The 18446-nt window shown below is 45.8% G+C and overlaps 1 protein-coding gene across 8 annotated transcripts in view; it reads right to left on the bottom strand.

The window, feature by feature from the left end:
• LGALS8 (galectin 8) overlaps window positions 1-18446 on the bottom strand; it is a 48983-nt gene that overhangs the window by 3452 nt on the left and 27085 nt on the right. For 3 of the 8 annotated variants that reach the window (XM_047702531.1, XM_047702533.1, XM_047702532.1), the window contains exons 2-10: window positions 16798-16947; window positions 7849-7937; window positions 6708-6918; window positions 5028-5201; window positions 4350-4406; window positions 3627-3653; window positions 3378-3500; window positions 2815-2903; window positions 1798-1963 (exon numbers count right to left, since the gene is read on the bottom strand). In XM_047702531.1, coding sequence (XP_047558487.1) covers window positions 1798-1963; window positions 2815-2903; window positions 3378-3500; window positions 3627-3653; window positions 4350-4406; window positions 5028-5201; window positions 6708-6918; window positions 7849-7937; window positions 16798-16839 — 978 coding nt within the window. In that variant the 5' untranslated portion in view covers window positions 16840-16947. The remainder of the gene's footprint in view (window positions 1-1797; window positions 1964-2814; window positions 2904-3377; window positions 3501-3626; window positions 3654-4349; window positions 4407-5027; window positions 5202-6707; window positions 6919-7848; window positions 7938-16797; window positions 16948-18446) is intronic. The other 5 variants (XM_047702535.1, XM_047702536.1, XM_047702537.1 and 2 more) reach the window with 5 other exon arrangements.

The raw sequence follows: 18446 nt of genomic DNA, 5'->3' as shown, positions 1-18446 counted from the left end.
GACTGCGTCTTCCCTCTGTCAAGGCTTCAGCAGAGCGGAAAGGAGCAGCCCTGCTGCAAACCCAGCTCCATCCCCAGGGGCCAGGCTGAGGCAAAACCTAAATCTGCAAAGAAGCAAAGAGTGTATTTATTCTTTTGCTCTGACTAGTGCAAAGGTACCTTTGACAAAATCTCAACACAAAATACAGCCTCGTGCCCGGAAGGGGCAGTAGAGGGGCGCAGTGGGAAGAGTCCATCAGTCACCACATCGTACCAGAGCAGGTGGCGCACCGCTGCCTTACCAACGGGCGGGACAAGTCTGTGGCCCGGAGAACACACTGCCGCTACACAAGTACACAACATGCAAAAGACAGACCCACAACCTCCAAGAAAATATGGAACAACAAAATCCCTCACAACCATTGGATATTCTAGAACAGCTCATACCAACGTGATTTGATGATTTAAAAAAAAAATTTACAGAACTGAAATATTTTTTTAAAGACTGTAGTAGTTAGAGTGAATAAATGAATTTTAAACAATGAGGAACAGAAGATACTGGTTAAAATCAAACTAATGGAATAATCGAGAATCTTAAAGGCAGGCATTTGAAGCAGAGAAAAACTGATCATGATAGAAAATTAACAACAGTGGTCTAAGAGGAGGGTAATTACTGTTCCTGAGATACAGAACAAAAGGAAAAAATGATTATTTAAAAGAATTCTTGTCCTTTTTCATTTTATTACAGAACCAAACTTGGGGTCAGTTCAAAGAACAAGTTATGTCACTGGTTTCCTGTCACCAACCCCAGGGGTCTACTTCCTTCTGCAGCTGTCACCTCTGTGTCCTTCCAGTGAGCCCCCCATTACCTTTTATACCTGGACTCCTGCCAAGCCAAGAAAACCCGTGCTACACTCTCCCCTCCCCATCTTGTTCAAATCATCCCCTCAATGTGGAAAAGCCACCTTTCACTTCACCTTCCTACATCCTTCTGAATTTCAAACCCATATCCACACCTTCCAGGGAACCTCCTACAACTACTTCACATTGGTCACAGCATGTACCGGGAACTTATGAATACATATGAATGTCTGATTGGCGTCTTCTATTCAGCCTTGATGTTCCTGCTGTTAACAACTAGTTTTGATGAGTCCTTAAGAACTCTGTGTAATGGTCCAGAGCATGTGACCGTTTGTAGGATGTAGAAGCATGTCCTAAATCAGGGACCCTGAATGACCATGTAAGGCAGTGCTTCACCTAAGCTGGTGAGCAGACCTAGCCAGCCACCCAGCATCCACGTCTCATCCGCTCAGCATCCAGAAGCATTTTGGGAAAGGCTGTTTGACCATAATGTTCACACACTTGGGGGACTCAGGACTGTAGGTCTTTAAGTTCTAAGGGTCTAAACCTCTTTTTCCTTGAATATACATGAACAGGACTAACCTGGAAGAAAGGACTGCCACCTAAAGCTACATAGAACCAAGATGGCAGGTGACAGAGCAGACAATTTCATGGCTCCTGTGCCCTCTGGTTCACTTAGCATTAGCCTAGATCTGTCTTGAGGCACAAGGTTCCTGTTAAAATTCCTACAAACTAATACAGCCACCACACAGTAATAATTCCAATGCAAACAGTGTGCTATTCTACTTGCTATGCCATTTATGCCAACGAAAATACTGACTGTATTTTGAATGCCTTTTATATGCACAGTCTCCAAATAAAAGCCAAATGCAATCTCCACAGGGACTTGATTTTAAAAGACCATTTATCCTATCCCTCCTCCCAGGATTCTTTGCCCTGTCCCATAACGTAATCTTACCTCAAAGTACATCCCAGGACTAAATGGGAAACAGGTAATATTTCTCTCTTCTTCTCCCCAGGCCTCGTGAAGAAAAGAGTTTCTTACAAATGCTTTAATATTGAGGCGTGGGTTCAAGTGAAGAGCAATATCCTTTGATTTTCCCGATACGAGGTTAACATTAAAGCTTTTGAGAGAATAAAGAAAATTAACCGGTAGTCAGCAGTGCTCTTCCTACAATTTTAACAAGCAGAACTGAGCTCTCTTCACAACTACACAAAACGTGTGCACACACAGACCTAGGAATGCGGATGAAGGTAGAGTTTTAAATTCGGAGTTAGCATTCCACTGATGTGTAAATATGCTCTTTGCAAAATAAAAACCTAAAAAACTTGAACATTAGAGTTGAAGCCACAGATCTGGGTGGGAAGCAACTGAAGGGTTAGAGCAAGTAACCAAAATGCTTGCTCCAGGCTGCGGCCCTCTCAAGTACTATTCTCGGTCATTGTTTACAGCTGTTCTGTTCTTCAGTTTATTGCTTTCTAGGAAATAGGGGTCTATTTCTAGAAAATAGATTTTAGAAATAAATTTAGAAATTTATTATTTAGGAAATAGATTTTAGAACATTTCTAGGAAATCTATTTCTAGGAAATAGACATTCAAGCTTTTGAATGTCTCTAGAAAAGGTTCTTCAGAAGTTCTACCAAGTCACATGACATAAGGGGCCCTAACAAGTCAGGGGACCTCCTGGCTGCCCTCAAGTCTTCAAGGCACGGGTGGGCTTCCCGGACAAAAACGCCACCCTCCTGTGTGGCCACAAAAAGCCTAGCTCAAAACACCGGCCTTCAGCCCCTGGTTCTGCCACCAGCTCGTTAGCAGTCTTGCTGCAGCCTGACCTCCCGCTACTTCGACAGCCTCCCGTTTCTGGGGAGGATCAGGACACAGGCCCGCACCCGGCTCGCAAGACTGTTAGGGGAAGAAGGCAGGAAGAGACGTGCGAGGAAAGTGTTCGCACTCGTCCTGGTAACTGGTACTGACCCTTTGGCAGTTTTATTCACTTCTCCTTTAATGAAGACGGTTCGTCCAGGGCCCATTGAAGAGTTCAGCCTCGCAGTGAACGGCAGAGTCTGAAGAGAAACCACAGTGAGCCCCAGAAGGCCTCTGGAAAGCGACCTCATGGGAGAAAACTGTCCGAAGATACGGGGCCATGGTTAAGACTTGCCCCTGTAAGCCCCAGCGGTCGGCACCGCCTGGCTCACAGCCAACACTTAAGGAAAGCGTCTCAGAGGAGGAAATGAATAAATGTGAAGTGGGGCTTGAAATCCCTCGTGTGAGCCACACACACTCTGAGAAAGTCGCCTACACTCGGGGCCTGCGGCCGTGCTCCACGTTCGCCTGAGGGAAGCGGCCCAGGTGGGAGCATTACAGAAACACACTCAGCCCAGAGACTCGATGCCCAGCTGACTCTCGTCTGTCCGGGGTCCGCGCAGAAAGGCAGAGTGGCTGCTCTGGGCTTCTACTGAGGGCAGAAGTTATACATTACCAGCTAATTCAAGCTTAATCGGTTATACAAAATTAAGAAAATTTTTGGTTCATCAAACCTTTGACAAACAGCTGGTAGGTAGTATTTTGGCGCAAGTCAAAGTGTGATGGGCAGTCGAACCTTTGCTCTTGGTGTAGACAGTTCTGGGTACGATTTTAGAAATGTCTCCTCTATTACTAGGCTGTTGGGGAAAGAGTTCTGCAGTAAGGTGGGGAAGGAATGAAGCTATCTTCTAAGGTTTAAACTATTCATGTCCTGGGCGATTTTACAAAATGTTCCCTGTTATAACCTGGGCAGAAATACTTACAAAATGTGGCATGTCGGACTTCAGTACCTATTGGAAGAGAAAGTCAAAGTGAAGACATTTGAAAGGGAAAAATGCATTTTCTAACATGATCAGTCAGAGCCGGCGCTTCCTGACAGTGCGCTTGGAGCTGTGAGTGACCGGCTGCTCAGGCTGGGGGTACAGCCTCATGGCCCTGGTCATCGGAAGCCTGTATCCTCTGGCATAAATAACTTTTTTGTAGGACTACACGTGAAATTCAGACATATTTTACTTGTTCTTTCCAAGGTGCTCCCAAGATGCTGAGCCTCTGTATTCCATCTATTAGGTCCCAGGTTCCGAGACCACTAAGGCATCACTTTGTCCATTAATAACAAAGACTGTACTTGTTCCTACCAGCGAGAAGATACATGTGGGAGTTCATGTGCCAATGCACGGTGTTCAGTATTTATAAATACCGTGACCGTTCTCTTCAACAGTTAAAAGTCAGAGGGGTTTTTTGGTTTTATGTAAGAATGGCAGCTAGTGGGCAGATGCACTGAGAGCTCAAGCATCTGCACAACTAACAGGGCCTGGGACAGAAGGAAATGCCTTAATCCTCAAATGCTCACTTCAAGCCTATTAATATTAAAAATAGTTTTTCACATTAAAAACATAATTTTTAAAAACTCAGCCTACCACCTGATTTACATGGCAACTAAAAGAACATTTTCAAACTGGTAGTTCATTAAAAGATGTAATATTTACATTTTCTTTACTTATCTCTGTCAGTTCCAGAGTAGATGCTTGGGTACTTCTGAAATCCTGAAGATAAGATTAATTTTTAACATCCATCAGAATTCTAAATACAACCCTCCCTGACATATCAAAAACAATTATAAATAGTACTAAACATGAAAATATGCTTGAAAATTACAATCCAAAAATGTACTTAACGTAAGGGTCCCCCCCCCACCCCCCCAATCAGACTGGCAAGCATTACAGAGACTCAGAATGAGCATCAAGAAGAATGTGAGCGAGCGGGCACGGCGGCCGAGACTGTAACATTCCTGGAAAGCTTTCTGGAGGGTGAGCTTGCCAGCCCTCCAGCTGCTATCAGTTGTAACTTAGAAGGCAAATACCTTTGACTCAGACTTTCTACTTCTAGGAACTGATCTTTGACAAATCCTCCACTGTATTCCTGTGTCAAGGAATTTGCCGCTGTTAAAAAGGGTTTTTGTTTTGTTTTGTAGTCACTGTTTTGGGTTTTGGGTTTTGTTGTTGTCAGAGCCATACAAGATTTGAGATCCTATAGACACTGAAGCCCTGGCCCGGACATAGCAAACTACCAGTCTGAAAGATTCACTTCCAAGAAATTAATACACTAATGATGGAAACATTGACAGAATTTTTACCTTAACAGAAGACACTAAAGATATTTCCTACCGCGTCATCAGAAGACATCAGCGAAGGAGAGCCCAGCGGTGGAAGGGTACTCACCGAGCTGAAGCTATAACCAACTGAGTGGACATTCACTTTGCCATAAATGCCCAGAGTGTCTACTTTCCCTGGGCTAATCCTGTGGGCATAGAGCAGTATGTGTTTCCCATTTACAGCCACCTACATGGACAGAGAAGACAGCCCAGCATCCCCGGAAAAAAAAAAAAAAAAAAAAACAAACCCACAATTAATACATTTACTAATACATCCAAATTTAAATCATGTTTACTTGGGTTTAGTGTCTTCTCTCACAGGTCTGCACATTACATGTCTGACCAAACTGACTGGAAGCATCCATAATATTAGCAGTGTTTCTTAACTTCCTCTGAGGAACAACCATGGAACCTCCCTGCCCACCGACAAATTATGCATTCATGAATACAGATGTGCATACGCATGTGTGTCCCTGTGCATGTACATGAGACACTGGGCTTCAAAGTCACCGGATTCCCCTCGTCCTGCAAGCCTGCCAGCCTGCCCGCTGTCCTAGAGGACCACACTCTAAGGAAGACCACCCTGCACACCACAGGTGCTCAGTAAATCTTGTATCTGCTGAATGAACACACATGGGCCAGCTACTCAGTTCAGCTTCAATTCCTACTGTAAGTGGGAAAAGGCTCACCCTCAAGGCAAGGGCTGCTGTTGGGAGGAGACCAGAAAGTCACTCCTGAGCGTCCTGCAGCACTGGGCCTGCCAGCAGGGACCCACTCCACTTGGCTCCGCGGCCCTCCCTCCCAGACAGGGGATGTCGGGAGAACACAGGCCACATGCAAACCATTCCCCGACCTCCAGAAGCTTAAAATCCCACTAGTGGGTAAAATAAACCCAGAAGAAGGCACCGCAGTACAGGAAGGAGTGTTTTAAAGAATGCTGTGGACACAAGTGCTCAGAAAGCCAGGCAAGGGAGGGATAAATGGCGACTGGGCGATTCTGGGGCGTTGTCTTGGGAGCATATCCCGAAGGACAGAAAGGACCCACACTAGAGATGGGGAATCTTCCCTCTAAGGCGAGTGGATTTCAGGTCCGCTGAGATCTAAGCTCTGAACTTCAGGGAGGTTCAAGGCTCCATGGGGCTTGCGGGTCAGTGCGCCCTGTCCAAAGCCTCCAGGGCCACCTTCTGCCTCACCCCTACATGCTAGCACGGGCAGGGTCTTTACCGCTTGAAGCCAACGCTGGTATTTACTATGCGTAGGACTTCTACGAACTCCTCTGCATCTAAAATCTCATGATCCTAAAGAACTTGTGGCGGGACTTAACTCTGATTCCCTATCCATCTGTGAGTTCCGGATGCCCCCACATTTGGGTCACGGTGATCACGGTTTACTATCCCAGTTAGAGGATGCTGTGCTGATTCGGATCTAAGCTCAGCCATGCTAGCAGAAATAGGATTGAATAAAAAGGTCTGGCTGCCCTGGGCACATATTCCGGATGAAACACCAGAGGCAGACACAGGTGTGCCCCACCTCACATTCAGGTACTCCCCGGGCCCCTGCTTTCCAGCCAAAGGATGGAGCCACTCTTTTTCTCGGAGTTAAAATAACAAAGGATGAGTTCATGGATGTGCAGAGCTGCCCTGGGCGCTTATAGTCATTAATGAGGATTCCACCTTCTTTCTCCAAAACCTACCTGGAATTTATCTTTCAACACCATAATCACAATTTCAAAAGATTTTTCTTTTTTGAAAGGCACATCGTAGGTGATCTCTTCCCATCCCCATTTTTCATTTTTCAGAGTATTGCACACGATGCAGTCGGACCACTTGAAGCGCGGATTGAAATGAAAGGCCACGTCGGCACGCGGCTTCACGCTGCTCCCGCACTGCAGATCAACCTGGAACCTGCGAGAGCAAGGAGCGAGGAGCTGTGTGGGAGCCCAGAAGGAGGCTGCAGGGGAAAGCCCAGCAAGCACAAAACTCCAGCCTCAGAGACCTAGGACTGATCCTCTGTTCACTCACCCAGGTGGCCTAAATACCTTCTTACAGAATCTTCCTTTCCTTCCTCAGTGCAGAGCCCTGAGCTGGGGCTGGGGCCGGGGCCATGTCAATGCAGAGCAAGAGCCCACATTTTCCAGCCTCCCTGGAAGGCAGGTGGCCTCCGGTGCCAGAGGTTCTGCTGAGGTGCAGGTGCTCAGGGAAGACTCCTGAGAATGGCCCCAGTCAGCTGGCATCTGTCTTTTGTCCACTCCCCTCCCCTGCCCCCTCCCCCCAAACCCCACAGGCACCCACCCAGCCACCCAAAACATGGTGTGAGGGCTAAGTTTCTAGCTGCCACAAACCATGAGAAAAAGGACCCGACCCAAGGGACAGCAGAACTGTGAGCTGAGAGGCCTGCTTCTCTAGATTCTACAGAACTCCCTAGAAACATGTGGGCTATCTTCTTCAGACTTGACTTTCACTTCTTACTTAAACCGCTGTCATCCAGGCCTCAGAGGCGGCCCAGCTCGAACTTAAGACAGCCTCATCCAGTTTGTACCAGAGCAAGCATCAGACGACTCACCCGGAACGGATCATAAGCAATGCTGTGGGAATGTTACACTGCAACTCGACCTTGTCCCTGGGGTCTGACCACAGTTCCCATCGCTAACTAGATCTCTAATACTTTACAGCAGTAAAACAAAACATCCAAGTGAACTTTATCTCAGCCACTTATTCCTATCTCCTCAGCACCTGGGCGGTCGATGAAAGCAAAACCAGGCCTCAAAGTACCAAAACAGTCTCCCCACAAAAAGTTCAGTCTTGTTCCTTTTTCAACTAACATGATAGCTTTACCTGTCCGAATCACAGGGAACATGCCCACGTATTACAATCAAAGTTCCAGGCTCCAACTGCCCAGGAATGGTCCCAACATAGGGGATTACCTAGGAAAAAATAATTTTAACAAGTGGATGTTTACAGAAAACAAAGACTACATTTTGAAAGGATGCATGTAAATCTCAGAATCTTATAGCATTTTCCAAGTCACTATTCAAACAGGATAGTGACAGGATCTGAAACATCTTGGAGTTCTTCAGAGAAAGATACAGCTGGAAGTTCATAGAACTTTTTATTTGGCTGGGGGTTTTGTGAAATAAAATGTCTACTTAATAGGATAATTCTGCTAACAGAAGAAACAACTTGCTGGAAGTCCTCTCCCTCTCCCCCAAAGTTCCACTAATGATCCGAACGTGGGACCGAGACCATGCAAGGCCCCAAGCCCATGTTGATGGAGGCAGCAACGTTCACTTACTGCCTGGGGAGGGGGCTCCAAACATAGCCCCTTCTCCACACCTGGGATCCAAGTGTCTAATCTTCCCTGCCAGGATTCCAGACCCTTGCTGGGAATCAGAACCGCGTGATCTTAGGGTGCCTATGGTATCTCAAGGCCTAGCACCCGCCTGGCCTGGCCTGGTCCAGTCTGCAGACTTAGGCTATAACACAGTATCCAGGTCTCTGCCTGCCCCCCTTATCACGGAACTCAGCCTTTCTGCCTGGGTTGGGACACACTATCAGATCTTGTCACTCCCTTTCCCCAGAGCCGACTCCACCATCCTCCCCACCCCACTGGCTGTGTCTCCTGCATCACGACCATCGCCCCTTCCACTCAGGGGCATGTGAGCAAGACAAGCAGGCCAGATGCCATCATGCTCTACACCAAGCTCACTCCAGTTATGATAAAAATGCTAAAGTCTATCCAAGGTAGCCCTGATCATCAAGAAATAAGACCTAAAATGAGAGGGCACATAAAAGTAGTTGTAGAGGGGCACCTGGGTGGCTCAGTGGGTTGGGCCTCTGCCTTCGGCTCAGGTCATGGTCCCAGGGTCTTGGGATTGAGCCCCCACATCAGACTCTCTGCTCGGCGGGGAGCCTGCTTCCCCCCCTCTCTCTCTGCCTGCTTCTCTGCCTACTTGTGATCTCTGTGTCAAATAAATAAATAAATAAATAAATTCTTTAAAAAAAAAAAAATAGTTGTAGATTGGTTGCTTCTAAACAGAAAATCTCAGCTCCAGGGCCATCTCCTCCATGAAGCTTTTTTCAGACTCCATGGGCCAACAGACTTAACCCCTCTCCAAGGACCCCTCACAGCACATGAGACGCTGCCTCAATTTTAAGCTGCGCAGGGCAGGCCTCAGTCGGCACCTTCAGGTGCCCACAACTGGGGTCAGGAGATGATCAGTGGTTACATGGTGAGGAGTGAGTGCTTGTCAGCCCAGAAACTAGGTTCCGGCAAGCCACACATATGCAGCGGAGTGGCAGCTGAGCGGCGGCAGCTCAACCAGCGTGCTGCGGCCTTGACCAGTGAGCCGAGCGATGGCTGAGCGCAGCAGGAAATGACTGAAGCCAGCTGTCACCCAGTGTCGTGACAACTGCTGAGAGCAAGGTGGGTGGGAGGAACAGAGCCCATCACACCAGAAAACACAACACATGCACAGAAGGAGGCTAGTGCCACACACCAGAGTTGCCGGGTTTTGCCTGGAGAGGATACGGAAGGAATTACACTTCCACACTGATCTGGGCCACGGCCAATTCCAGGAACAGCCAGCAGCACCCTTCTCAGGGTGAATCTCTTAATCAACTGAACAGTCTTCATGACTTCGAATTTTATATACATTTCAACTGTATTTATGCAGAATGATGCAAAAAGGTAGGGATATAAATATTAGTGAGAAAAGAGCCTGTAGAACTAGACACAGTATGATCTTAACTAAGTTAATGATAAACATTAAAAAAAAAAAAAAAACCACTGTAATGAAAGAAACCAAGAATGTTAACAATAGTTTTCTTAAGGAATGGGATCTTAATTTTCTCCATGTATTTTTATATTTTGCAGATCTCTATGATAAGCATTTATATTTTTATAACAAGTTTTTATTATATGTTTAACTTTAGGTTTGGAAACTTTCTGAGACCAGTAATCTATTCCCATCACCGCTAATAAGTTCTCCCCAATTGTTAATAAATTGCTATTTATTCTGAGAAACAACAGCGCTGAACACCTTCGCCATCTGCTGTTTCAGCTGTCGGCATGAGCGCTTTCTACATAAGAAAGCGCCCTCCACGGTGTCAGTCCTACTCAGGTGACTGGGACCATGTGAGTGACACAAAAGGCTCTGCAGCCCACCCCCGAACTCAGCACTCTGCAGAAAGGGAGAAGGGTATTGTTTTGCAGGCAAATGTCAGGTTTCGGATGTTTCATGAATAATTTATGTAAAAAAATTAAAAGCCAGTTCTGATCACATTGGAGACAATACCGTAAGCCGAAGCCATACTTGGGTTTAGTGTTACCTGCTGGGGCGTCCTAGCCGTCTCATCCTGCTCTGCCTACTGTAGGATTACTTCCGTGATGTCTGCTACCCACAAAGGCCTCTCCCTAGGCAGCTGCTGCAGCTAAAAGAAGTACGTGTGAGTCCCATCCAGGAGGAGATTATAACGCAGCTGGGGAGAAGTCAGAGCCCCGTGGAAATGGGATACTCTGGCTGCTCAGAATCACAGTCTTGTCCCGTATCTGGAAGATCCTCCCTCAACCTCATCCAGACTGCAGGGAAGGGCAAGGGCATGAGACGAATCCCTGTCACTTAGGACTGCCAGACCTCCCAGACAGGAAGTTAGAACCAGGGCAAGAAGCCAGAATCAGAGTGCTGGTTCTGCCGGTGGGCGGCAGCGCTCCCTGGGGTCGGAGGCACAGCTGGTCCAGGTGGGGTTGCCAGTGCAAAGGGACCATCTTGGGGGAGGAGGGTTAACAGTCGTACAGCACGACTTTGAGTGTCTGTGATTCTGTAGTTGCCAAGTGTGGTTCTTCAGTCCTGCTAGAGATTCTCAGAACTATTGGGTGTCAGTGAATAATGCCTTTTCGGCTCAGACTGGCTCCTGTGCTTGCAATTGCAATCTCGAAGCTCAACACCTTCAAATATAGGGCAGAAGAGGCCAAATTGGTGCTCCAGAAACCATTCCAGGTTGCCCAAATACAGTTTCTAAGGAGGTGTGATGTGAGCTGGGCAGTTAGGAGGGGAAAGCCAGTTCAGGAAGACATGTCCATCTACAAAAGCAAAGAGGCAGGAAAAGACGAAACAGATCTGGCAGACATAAGCAGTAAGGGGGCAGTACAGAATGCCTGGGTGGCTTGGTTGAATGTCTGCCTTCGGCTCAGGTCATGATCCCAGGGTCCTGAGATGGAGTCCTGCATCAGGTTCCTTGCTCAGCAAAGAGCCCGCTGTTCTCTCTGCCCACTGCTTCCCCTGCTTGAGCTAGCTCTCTACTTTGACAAATAAAATCTTTGAAAAAATTAAATGGGGGTGGGGGAGAGTTCAAGACAGAGGGTCAGACTGCAGTATGAGATCATGAAAGCAGGGCTTGGGGACAGAAGTCCAGTCGGGAACAGCACAGTGGAGCATGGGGCATTCACGGGGAGAGTGGCTACTTTAGGGAGCCGGAGACAAGCACAAGCCAGGCTGATGGCAGCAGACATGGGGAGAGGTGGGGAGGAAGACACACACACAAGAACTACTTCCAAGGGAATGATCTACAGAGGGCTACCAACTAACAAGGTAAAACTGAGGAGGAAACCAATCTCAGAAGGAAGAGGAGTATCATTTTGACCAAGTCTGGTGTGACGGGTTGGGAGAACAGCTAAGAGCACATACGCCAAAAGGAATAGTGGATACAGGGCCACACGGGATGTGAGAGGCCAGGACTCACGCTCTGAGTCCAAGAAGAGAGGGTTACTGAAGGTATCAAGGCATGGAACCTAAAAGAATGGAAAAGCTAGGGCAAAGGTTTATAAAATGATTTGTAAACTGAGGGACTATGCAGAAGGGAGTTCACAGACAGACCGCCAGCGCTGCAAGGCCTCCTGACGAGGTTGGCCCTTGGCTGGGGTCTAGGAACTTGGATCTAGGGAGTGCACCCACCACCCAGATGGCTAAGGGTGGTCTCCTGTACTTAAACTGCAAGCCATGTGCAAGCTTCCCCGGTGGGCAGCATTTCACATGCACTGTCACAGCTTGTTGCTGGGGGGTTTCAGTGGGTCCGGGGGAGCCCACTGGGGGAGGGCCTGCGGAACCCGGCACCTGGTTTCCCCTGGACTTCGCCCCAGGTGCCTTTCTCTTAGTGACGTTGCTCTGTATCATTTCACTGTAATAAATCACAGCCATGAGTAGGACTCTGTGCCAGTGAGTCATCACGCCTGGGTGTGTGTGTGTCAGGGACCTCGATGCGGGGGACGGGAAGAGAAAGGAGAGAAGGCCCAGTCAGCTAGACACATCAAGGAGGTCAATGTCCACAAGGGAAGGCTGTCAAAATCCTTAACATGGATAAATAAGGAAGATTTTTTACAAAGATAACGAAGTGGCGATCATGCCCTTTGATCCAGTGATTCCACTTTTACAGACTGTAAAAGTCAGGCCTACACCAGGCTGTACCACACAGCACTGAATCCCATCGCAAAAGCCAACAGCCCTTTAAAGGAAACTGGCTGAATAAGCAACAGTACACCCGCACCACGGCCGGCCGCGCAGCCGGGAAGACAAGCGAGGCGGTGCCACGTGTACTGAACTCTCCGAAACGCATTCACTGGGGAAAGCAGCACAGAGAGCAGTGTCTATGCAGGCACACTCAGGGAGACTGCGGGCTCGGATTCCGGGCCACTTCGGTAAAGTGCAGAGGGCAGTAAAGCTCTTCAGATAAGCTGTTTGGTTTCCCAGTGCAGGAAGAAGTTATATTTACATGATACCACAGTCTATCAAGTGTGCAATGGCACTACACCTAAAACAAAAAGTACTTTTTTTAATTTGAAAATACTGCTACGGGGGCGCCTGGTTGGCTCAGTGGGTTAAAGCCTCTGCCTTTGGCTCAGGTCATGATCTCAGGGTCCTGGGATCGAGCCCCACATCGGGCTCTCTGCTCAGTGGGGAGTCTGCTTCCCCCTCTCTCTCTGCCTGCCTCTCTGCCTACTTGTGATCTCTGTCAAATAAATAAATAAAATCTTCAAAAAAAAAACTTTTAAAAAATAAAAAATAAAAATACTGCTACAAAATGCAAACCATATCTGAGCTTTCAGCAGGTTGTAATCACTGATTACTGGAATTGAAATGATAATAATGAAAAAGTCTGAAGTGTTCCAAGAATTTCCAACCTGTGACACAGACACAAAGAGAGCAAACGCTGTTGGGAAAATGGTGCTGAGAGGCCTGACTGGGCCTGCCACAGACCCTCACTTTGCGAGAAGCACCACAAAACGAGGTCTGTAGTGAAGAAACAGGATCAACAAAAGTGATACAACACACTCTGGGATATTCACGTGTACTCTCAGAAAAGATATACAAAAAACCGGTAAATATGGTTGCCTTCAGGGAGGGGAACCGAGCACCAAGGCAGAAGGAAAATTTATGGCTTAATGTAACCCTTAAATACAGTTTGAATTTTTTTTTTTTTTATTTGACAGACAGAAATCACAAGTAGGCAGAGAGGCAGGCAGAGAGAAAGGGAAGCAGGCCCCCTGCTGAGCAGAAAGCCCAATGTGGGGCTCGATCCCAGGACCCTGAGATCATGACCTGAGCTGAAGGCAGAGGCTTTAACCCACTGAGCCACCCAGGCGCCCCTACAGTTTGAATTTTTAAAAATGATTTATACATACTGTCATTAGATTTTAAAAATAATAATAAAAAAAGGAAAAGCCACTGGGTTGGACATAAATAAATGAAATTAAATTTGGAACACAGATTATCCTCAAACTATTCAGGGCTTGGCGGCATGGGAGGAGGCATAATTAAACAGCAGAAAGGCATGGAAAGAAATGGAAACCCGCAAAAGGGAAGCTGCTTTGGGGAGGAACACATGACTTTAGTTATAAACTCCTCAGTCCTGAAAGGCCGGCAGAGCATCTAAGAGCATTGGGTAAAAGGCCAGAACTGCTCACATACTGTGTACATACTCAGAAGGTCTAACACTGATCAGTAAAGACAAAATGGAAAAGACATGACTAGTAAAGACAAGAGGAAATTAAGAAAGAGTTAAAAAAAAAAAATCAGAAGGCAGAGCTGTGGTGAGGGAATGAAGACTGCAGAACGGATGCTGTCTCAGGACACTAGTCTGCAAGGGGAGAACAAGAAGGACATGGGGCTGGATGAGACCATGGAGGTTAAGATTTAACTCTTTTGGGGCACCTGGGTGGCTCAGTGGGTTAAGCCTCAGGTCATGATTTCAGGGTCCTGGGACTGAGTCCCGCATCGGGCTCTCTGCTCATCTCTCTCTGCCTGCCTCTCTGCCTACTTGTGATCTCTGTCAAATAAATAAATAAAATCTTTAAAAAAACCATTAAAAAAAAGATTTTACTCTTTTGTGTTTTAAGATTCAGTGCTAAGGCAGAAAGGGGGCTACTCAGAATATGAAGGAGAGAAGGATAAATATGGAAGCGAGGTTCCCAAGGAGACTGGAAGGGTGTTTTGGCACCAGGTGGAATGAATGTTAACCACCAGTGTGAGTCACTGCTAAAGAGCATCTTAACCAGCTCACACTCGGTCACAGATTAAGAACTGCATAAATAGCAATCAGTGAAATGAATTGGGTATGAGAAAGCACACAGAACAGTTAACAGTGCACTTTGCTTTTTCTAAGAAGACAATGTGGATAGAATTTGCTGCCAATGTGGATGGAAACTTTAGAAACATTAAGAAAAATTAAAAGGCAGTAGTTTCTGTGTCTTCCTGATAAGTCAACAAACACATAAGTGTGCACACTGCTTAAGCTTTTCTCCCATCTGCAGCTAGCTACCCTTCCAATGTTCAAAACACAACGGGTAAAAGAAATAGAGGCTGCCAAGTAATTTAGAGATTTTAAGTCAATCTATTAGGATACTGTACAACCTAGACTTCAAAAGAACTATTTTCTTGCATTACAGTTATTTTGTTAGTGAGCATAGCAGTGTGAGCACTTGGTGCTATGAGTATTTCTTTAATAAGTTAAAGACGGAGCACAATGTCATTTTTTTTTAAAGATTAACTTATTTTAGAGAGATTGAGAGACAGAAATAGAGAAAGGCATGGGGGGTTAGGGAGTAGGGAGAGAAAGAATCCCAAGCAAACTGTGCACCGAGCACAGAGCCCAAAAAAGAGCTCGATCTCAGGACCCTGAGATCACAACCTGAGCCAAAATCAAGAGTAGGACATGTTGCCCCAGCAAAATGTCATTTTTGCTATTCAGGTCAATCTTTCTATCTCTACCCTTTTCTGCTTGTGAAAACAGACTATAATACAGAAAAGCTTTAAAAAAAAAAAAAGGAAAAGAAAGAAAGGCTTCTGCCAAAAATCTTTACTGTGGAAGAATGTGTCACCATAAACTACCCTCAGCGCAGGAGCGAGGCCGTGTGGATGCCCTGGCTGTTTCCAGACCTGGAGCAGCACTGTCTCTGGGCGTTCGGCAGGAAATGAACGTCAGTGTACTCTTGTTTCGACCCTTCAGCTGAATGTGCTAAAGCCAGAAATTACAGGAATCATCAGCATGCTTGTACCAGGATGCACAGGGATTTTAATCTAAAAAATGACTCTAAATCGCACTCAGATGAGGCACCTTCATGCAGGAAGGGCAGAACTGCGGAGCGTCACCCGACCATCCCTTCCGCCTCCTGGTGGGAGCCAGGACTGTACTCCAGGCACCCTTGTGGACAGGTTTTTTTTTTTTAATCTTTGCAGAAAGTCCACCTACAACCTTGAGATGTTGTTGCTGTTGTTTTTTAAGTAGGCTCCACGCCCAGCATGGAGCCCAGTGTGGGGCTTGAACTCACGACCCTGAGATCAAGACACTTAACCAACTGAACTACCCGGGCATCCCCAACCTGGAGATGTTTTTAACTCAAAGATACAGAAAATCATTTTATATGTCTCACTTCAAACTCGGTCTTCCTTTTTAAAGGACGCCTACTAGTGAAGGCTATTTCTTCTAAAATGGAACTTGCTTGAGCGCTGGTTGTCCCTGCTCTGCACAATGACATCAAAACCTGGATTAAAAAGAGTTACCACTAGAAAGTAAGTAACAAAAAAAGGGGACCACAAACACTAATGAGACTGGCTTACCTGCTTTAAGGACTCACACCCTGTCTCTCTTGCCCACCAGTCTCCTGGGGGGATGGTTACAAAAGAAAAGCAGCAACTCTACCTCAGACCTAAATTCAGGATTCAGCTTCAGATATGTGGAAACCAGACATTTCTAAAGATTGTTGCCACCACATCAAAACAAGTTCATTACTTCCCAGGATGTTTCTGAAACTTCCAGCAATTGCAGTCACTGGGGCTCTTGGACCACAAGACCCTAATTCTCTTTCGCCATGTTGCCCCTCGCTTTTGACCTTTTCCCCATACAAGTACGAAACAGTATTTGAAAGGCAGAAGGAAAAGCTGAGACATTTACTTCTCATGAACTGGGTCAAATGAAAAAAGAAAAAAATTTGTAGAGCAATGAATCCATTTTCCTTTGAAAATTATGTCTTGTGATTATCTTCCCAGCACTACCAAAGTTGGCTTCCCTGCACTGCCATGGCTCTCCATTCAGAACACGTCCTCACCACCCTGTATTGTCACCGTGACTTCGTCCTCCACTAGACTGAGCTCCACCACAGTCCCTGCACAGTCTCTTTCCATATGTTTACTGAATTTGATGGTCTCTTCTCCCCAGCAATGGACAATTACTATCCAGTTGGATTTGCTCTAAATCCCGCCACAGATAAAAAGTGATTGTATAGCAATCACTTACCGGGTTATAGATGATATTCTGCAGGTTTGTCAAGGACAACATCACGCTTTTCCACCTTACTGTTGGTTGAGGTCTCTCCTCTGTGTAGGATCTAAGATTTTAAGCAAGTTTCATTTAAAGGCTTCCCAGATTAAAACTGATGCTCTTGCCCTGTGTAAAATTAAAAGTCAGAAAGAAAAATTAGCATGCATTATTTTTCTTTTTAACTGTTTTTAATTTAAATTACAAATTATTTTACTTATATCTACCAAATAATAGGATATTACAATCAAAGCTGTGACCCCAATTCTTTCATTGTGTACGTGCACACTAAATAATTTTGTTTTCGAGTGCACATGGAACCTTCTCCAAAACAGACCACATACTGGGTCACAAATCAGGGCTCAACGGATGCCAAAAGACTGAGATTATTCCCTGCGTATTCTCAGATCACAATGCTTTGAAACTGGAGCTCAATCACAAGGAAAAGTTTGGAAGGAACTCAAACACCTGGAAGCTAAAGACCACCTTGCTTAAGAATGTTTGGATCGGGGCGCCTGGGTGGCTCAGTGGGTTAAGCCGCTGCCTTCGGCTCAGGTCATGATGTCAGGGTCCTGGGATCGAGTCCCGCATCGGGCTCTCTGCTCAGCAAGAAGCCTGCTTCCCTCTCTCTCTCTCTGCCTGCCTCTCCATCTACTTGTGATCTCTCTCTCTGTCAAATAAATAAATAAATAAATAAATCTTAAAAAAAAAAAGAATGCTTGGATCGACCAGGAAAACAAAGAACTTAAACAATTCATGGAAACCAATGAGAATGAAGACGATTTGGTCCAAAACCTATGGGATACAGCAAAGGCAGTCCTAAAGGGGAAATACATAGCCATCCAAGCCTCCCTTCAAAAAATTGAAAAATCCAGAATATACCAGCTATCTCTACACCTTAAAGAACTGGAGAATGAACAACAAATTAAGCTAACTCCACACACAAGAATGGAAATAATCAAGATTAGAGCAGAGATCAATGAGGTAGAAACTAGAGAAACAGTAGAACGCATCAATGAAATTAGAAGCTGGTTTTTTGAAAGAATAAGATCGATAAACCATTGGCCAAACTAATCCAAAAGAAAAGAGAGAAGACCCAAATTAATAAAATTATGAATGAAAAGGGAGATATCACAACTAACACCAAGGAAGTAGAAACAATCATCAGAAGTTATTATCAACAGTTTTATGCCAATAAGTTAAGCAACCTAGATGAAATGGATGCATTCACGGAAAACTATAAATTCCCAAAATTGAACCAGGAAGAAATCGACAACCTGAATAGACTGACATCTAGTAACAAGATTGAAGAAGTGATCAAAAACCTCCCAAAAAAACAAGAGCCCAGGACCTGACGGATTCCCTGGGGAATTCTACCAAACTTTCAAAGAAGAAATAACACCTATTCTCCTGAAGCTGTTTCAAAAAAATGAAGCAGAAGGAAACTTCCATACTCTTTTTATGAAGCCAGCATTACCCTGATCCTCAAACCAGGCAAAGACCCCACCAAAAAGGAGAATTTCAGACCAATATCACTGATGAATATGGACACTAATATTCTCAACAAGATCCTAGCAAATAGCAAATACGATCCAACAGCACATTAAAAAGATTATCCACCATGGGAC

The sequence above is a fragment of the Lutra lutra genome, chromosome 14 (genome assembly GCF_902655055.1).
Source record: "Lutra lutra chromosome 14, mLutLut1.2, whole genome shotgun sequence".
NCBI lineage: Eukaryota > Metazoa > Chordata > Mammalia > Carnivora > Mustelidae > Lutra > Lutra lutra.
Note: the sequence above shows the minus strand (reverse complement) of the source record. Positions and strands in the feature narration are given on the sequence as shown.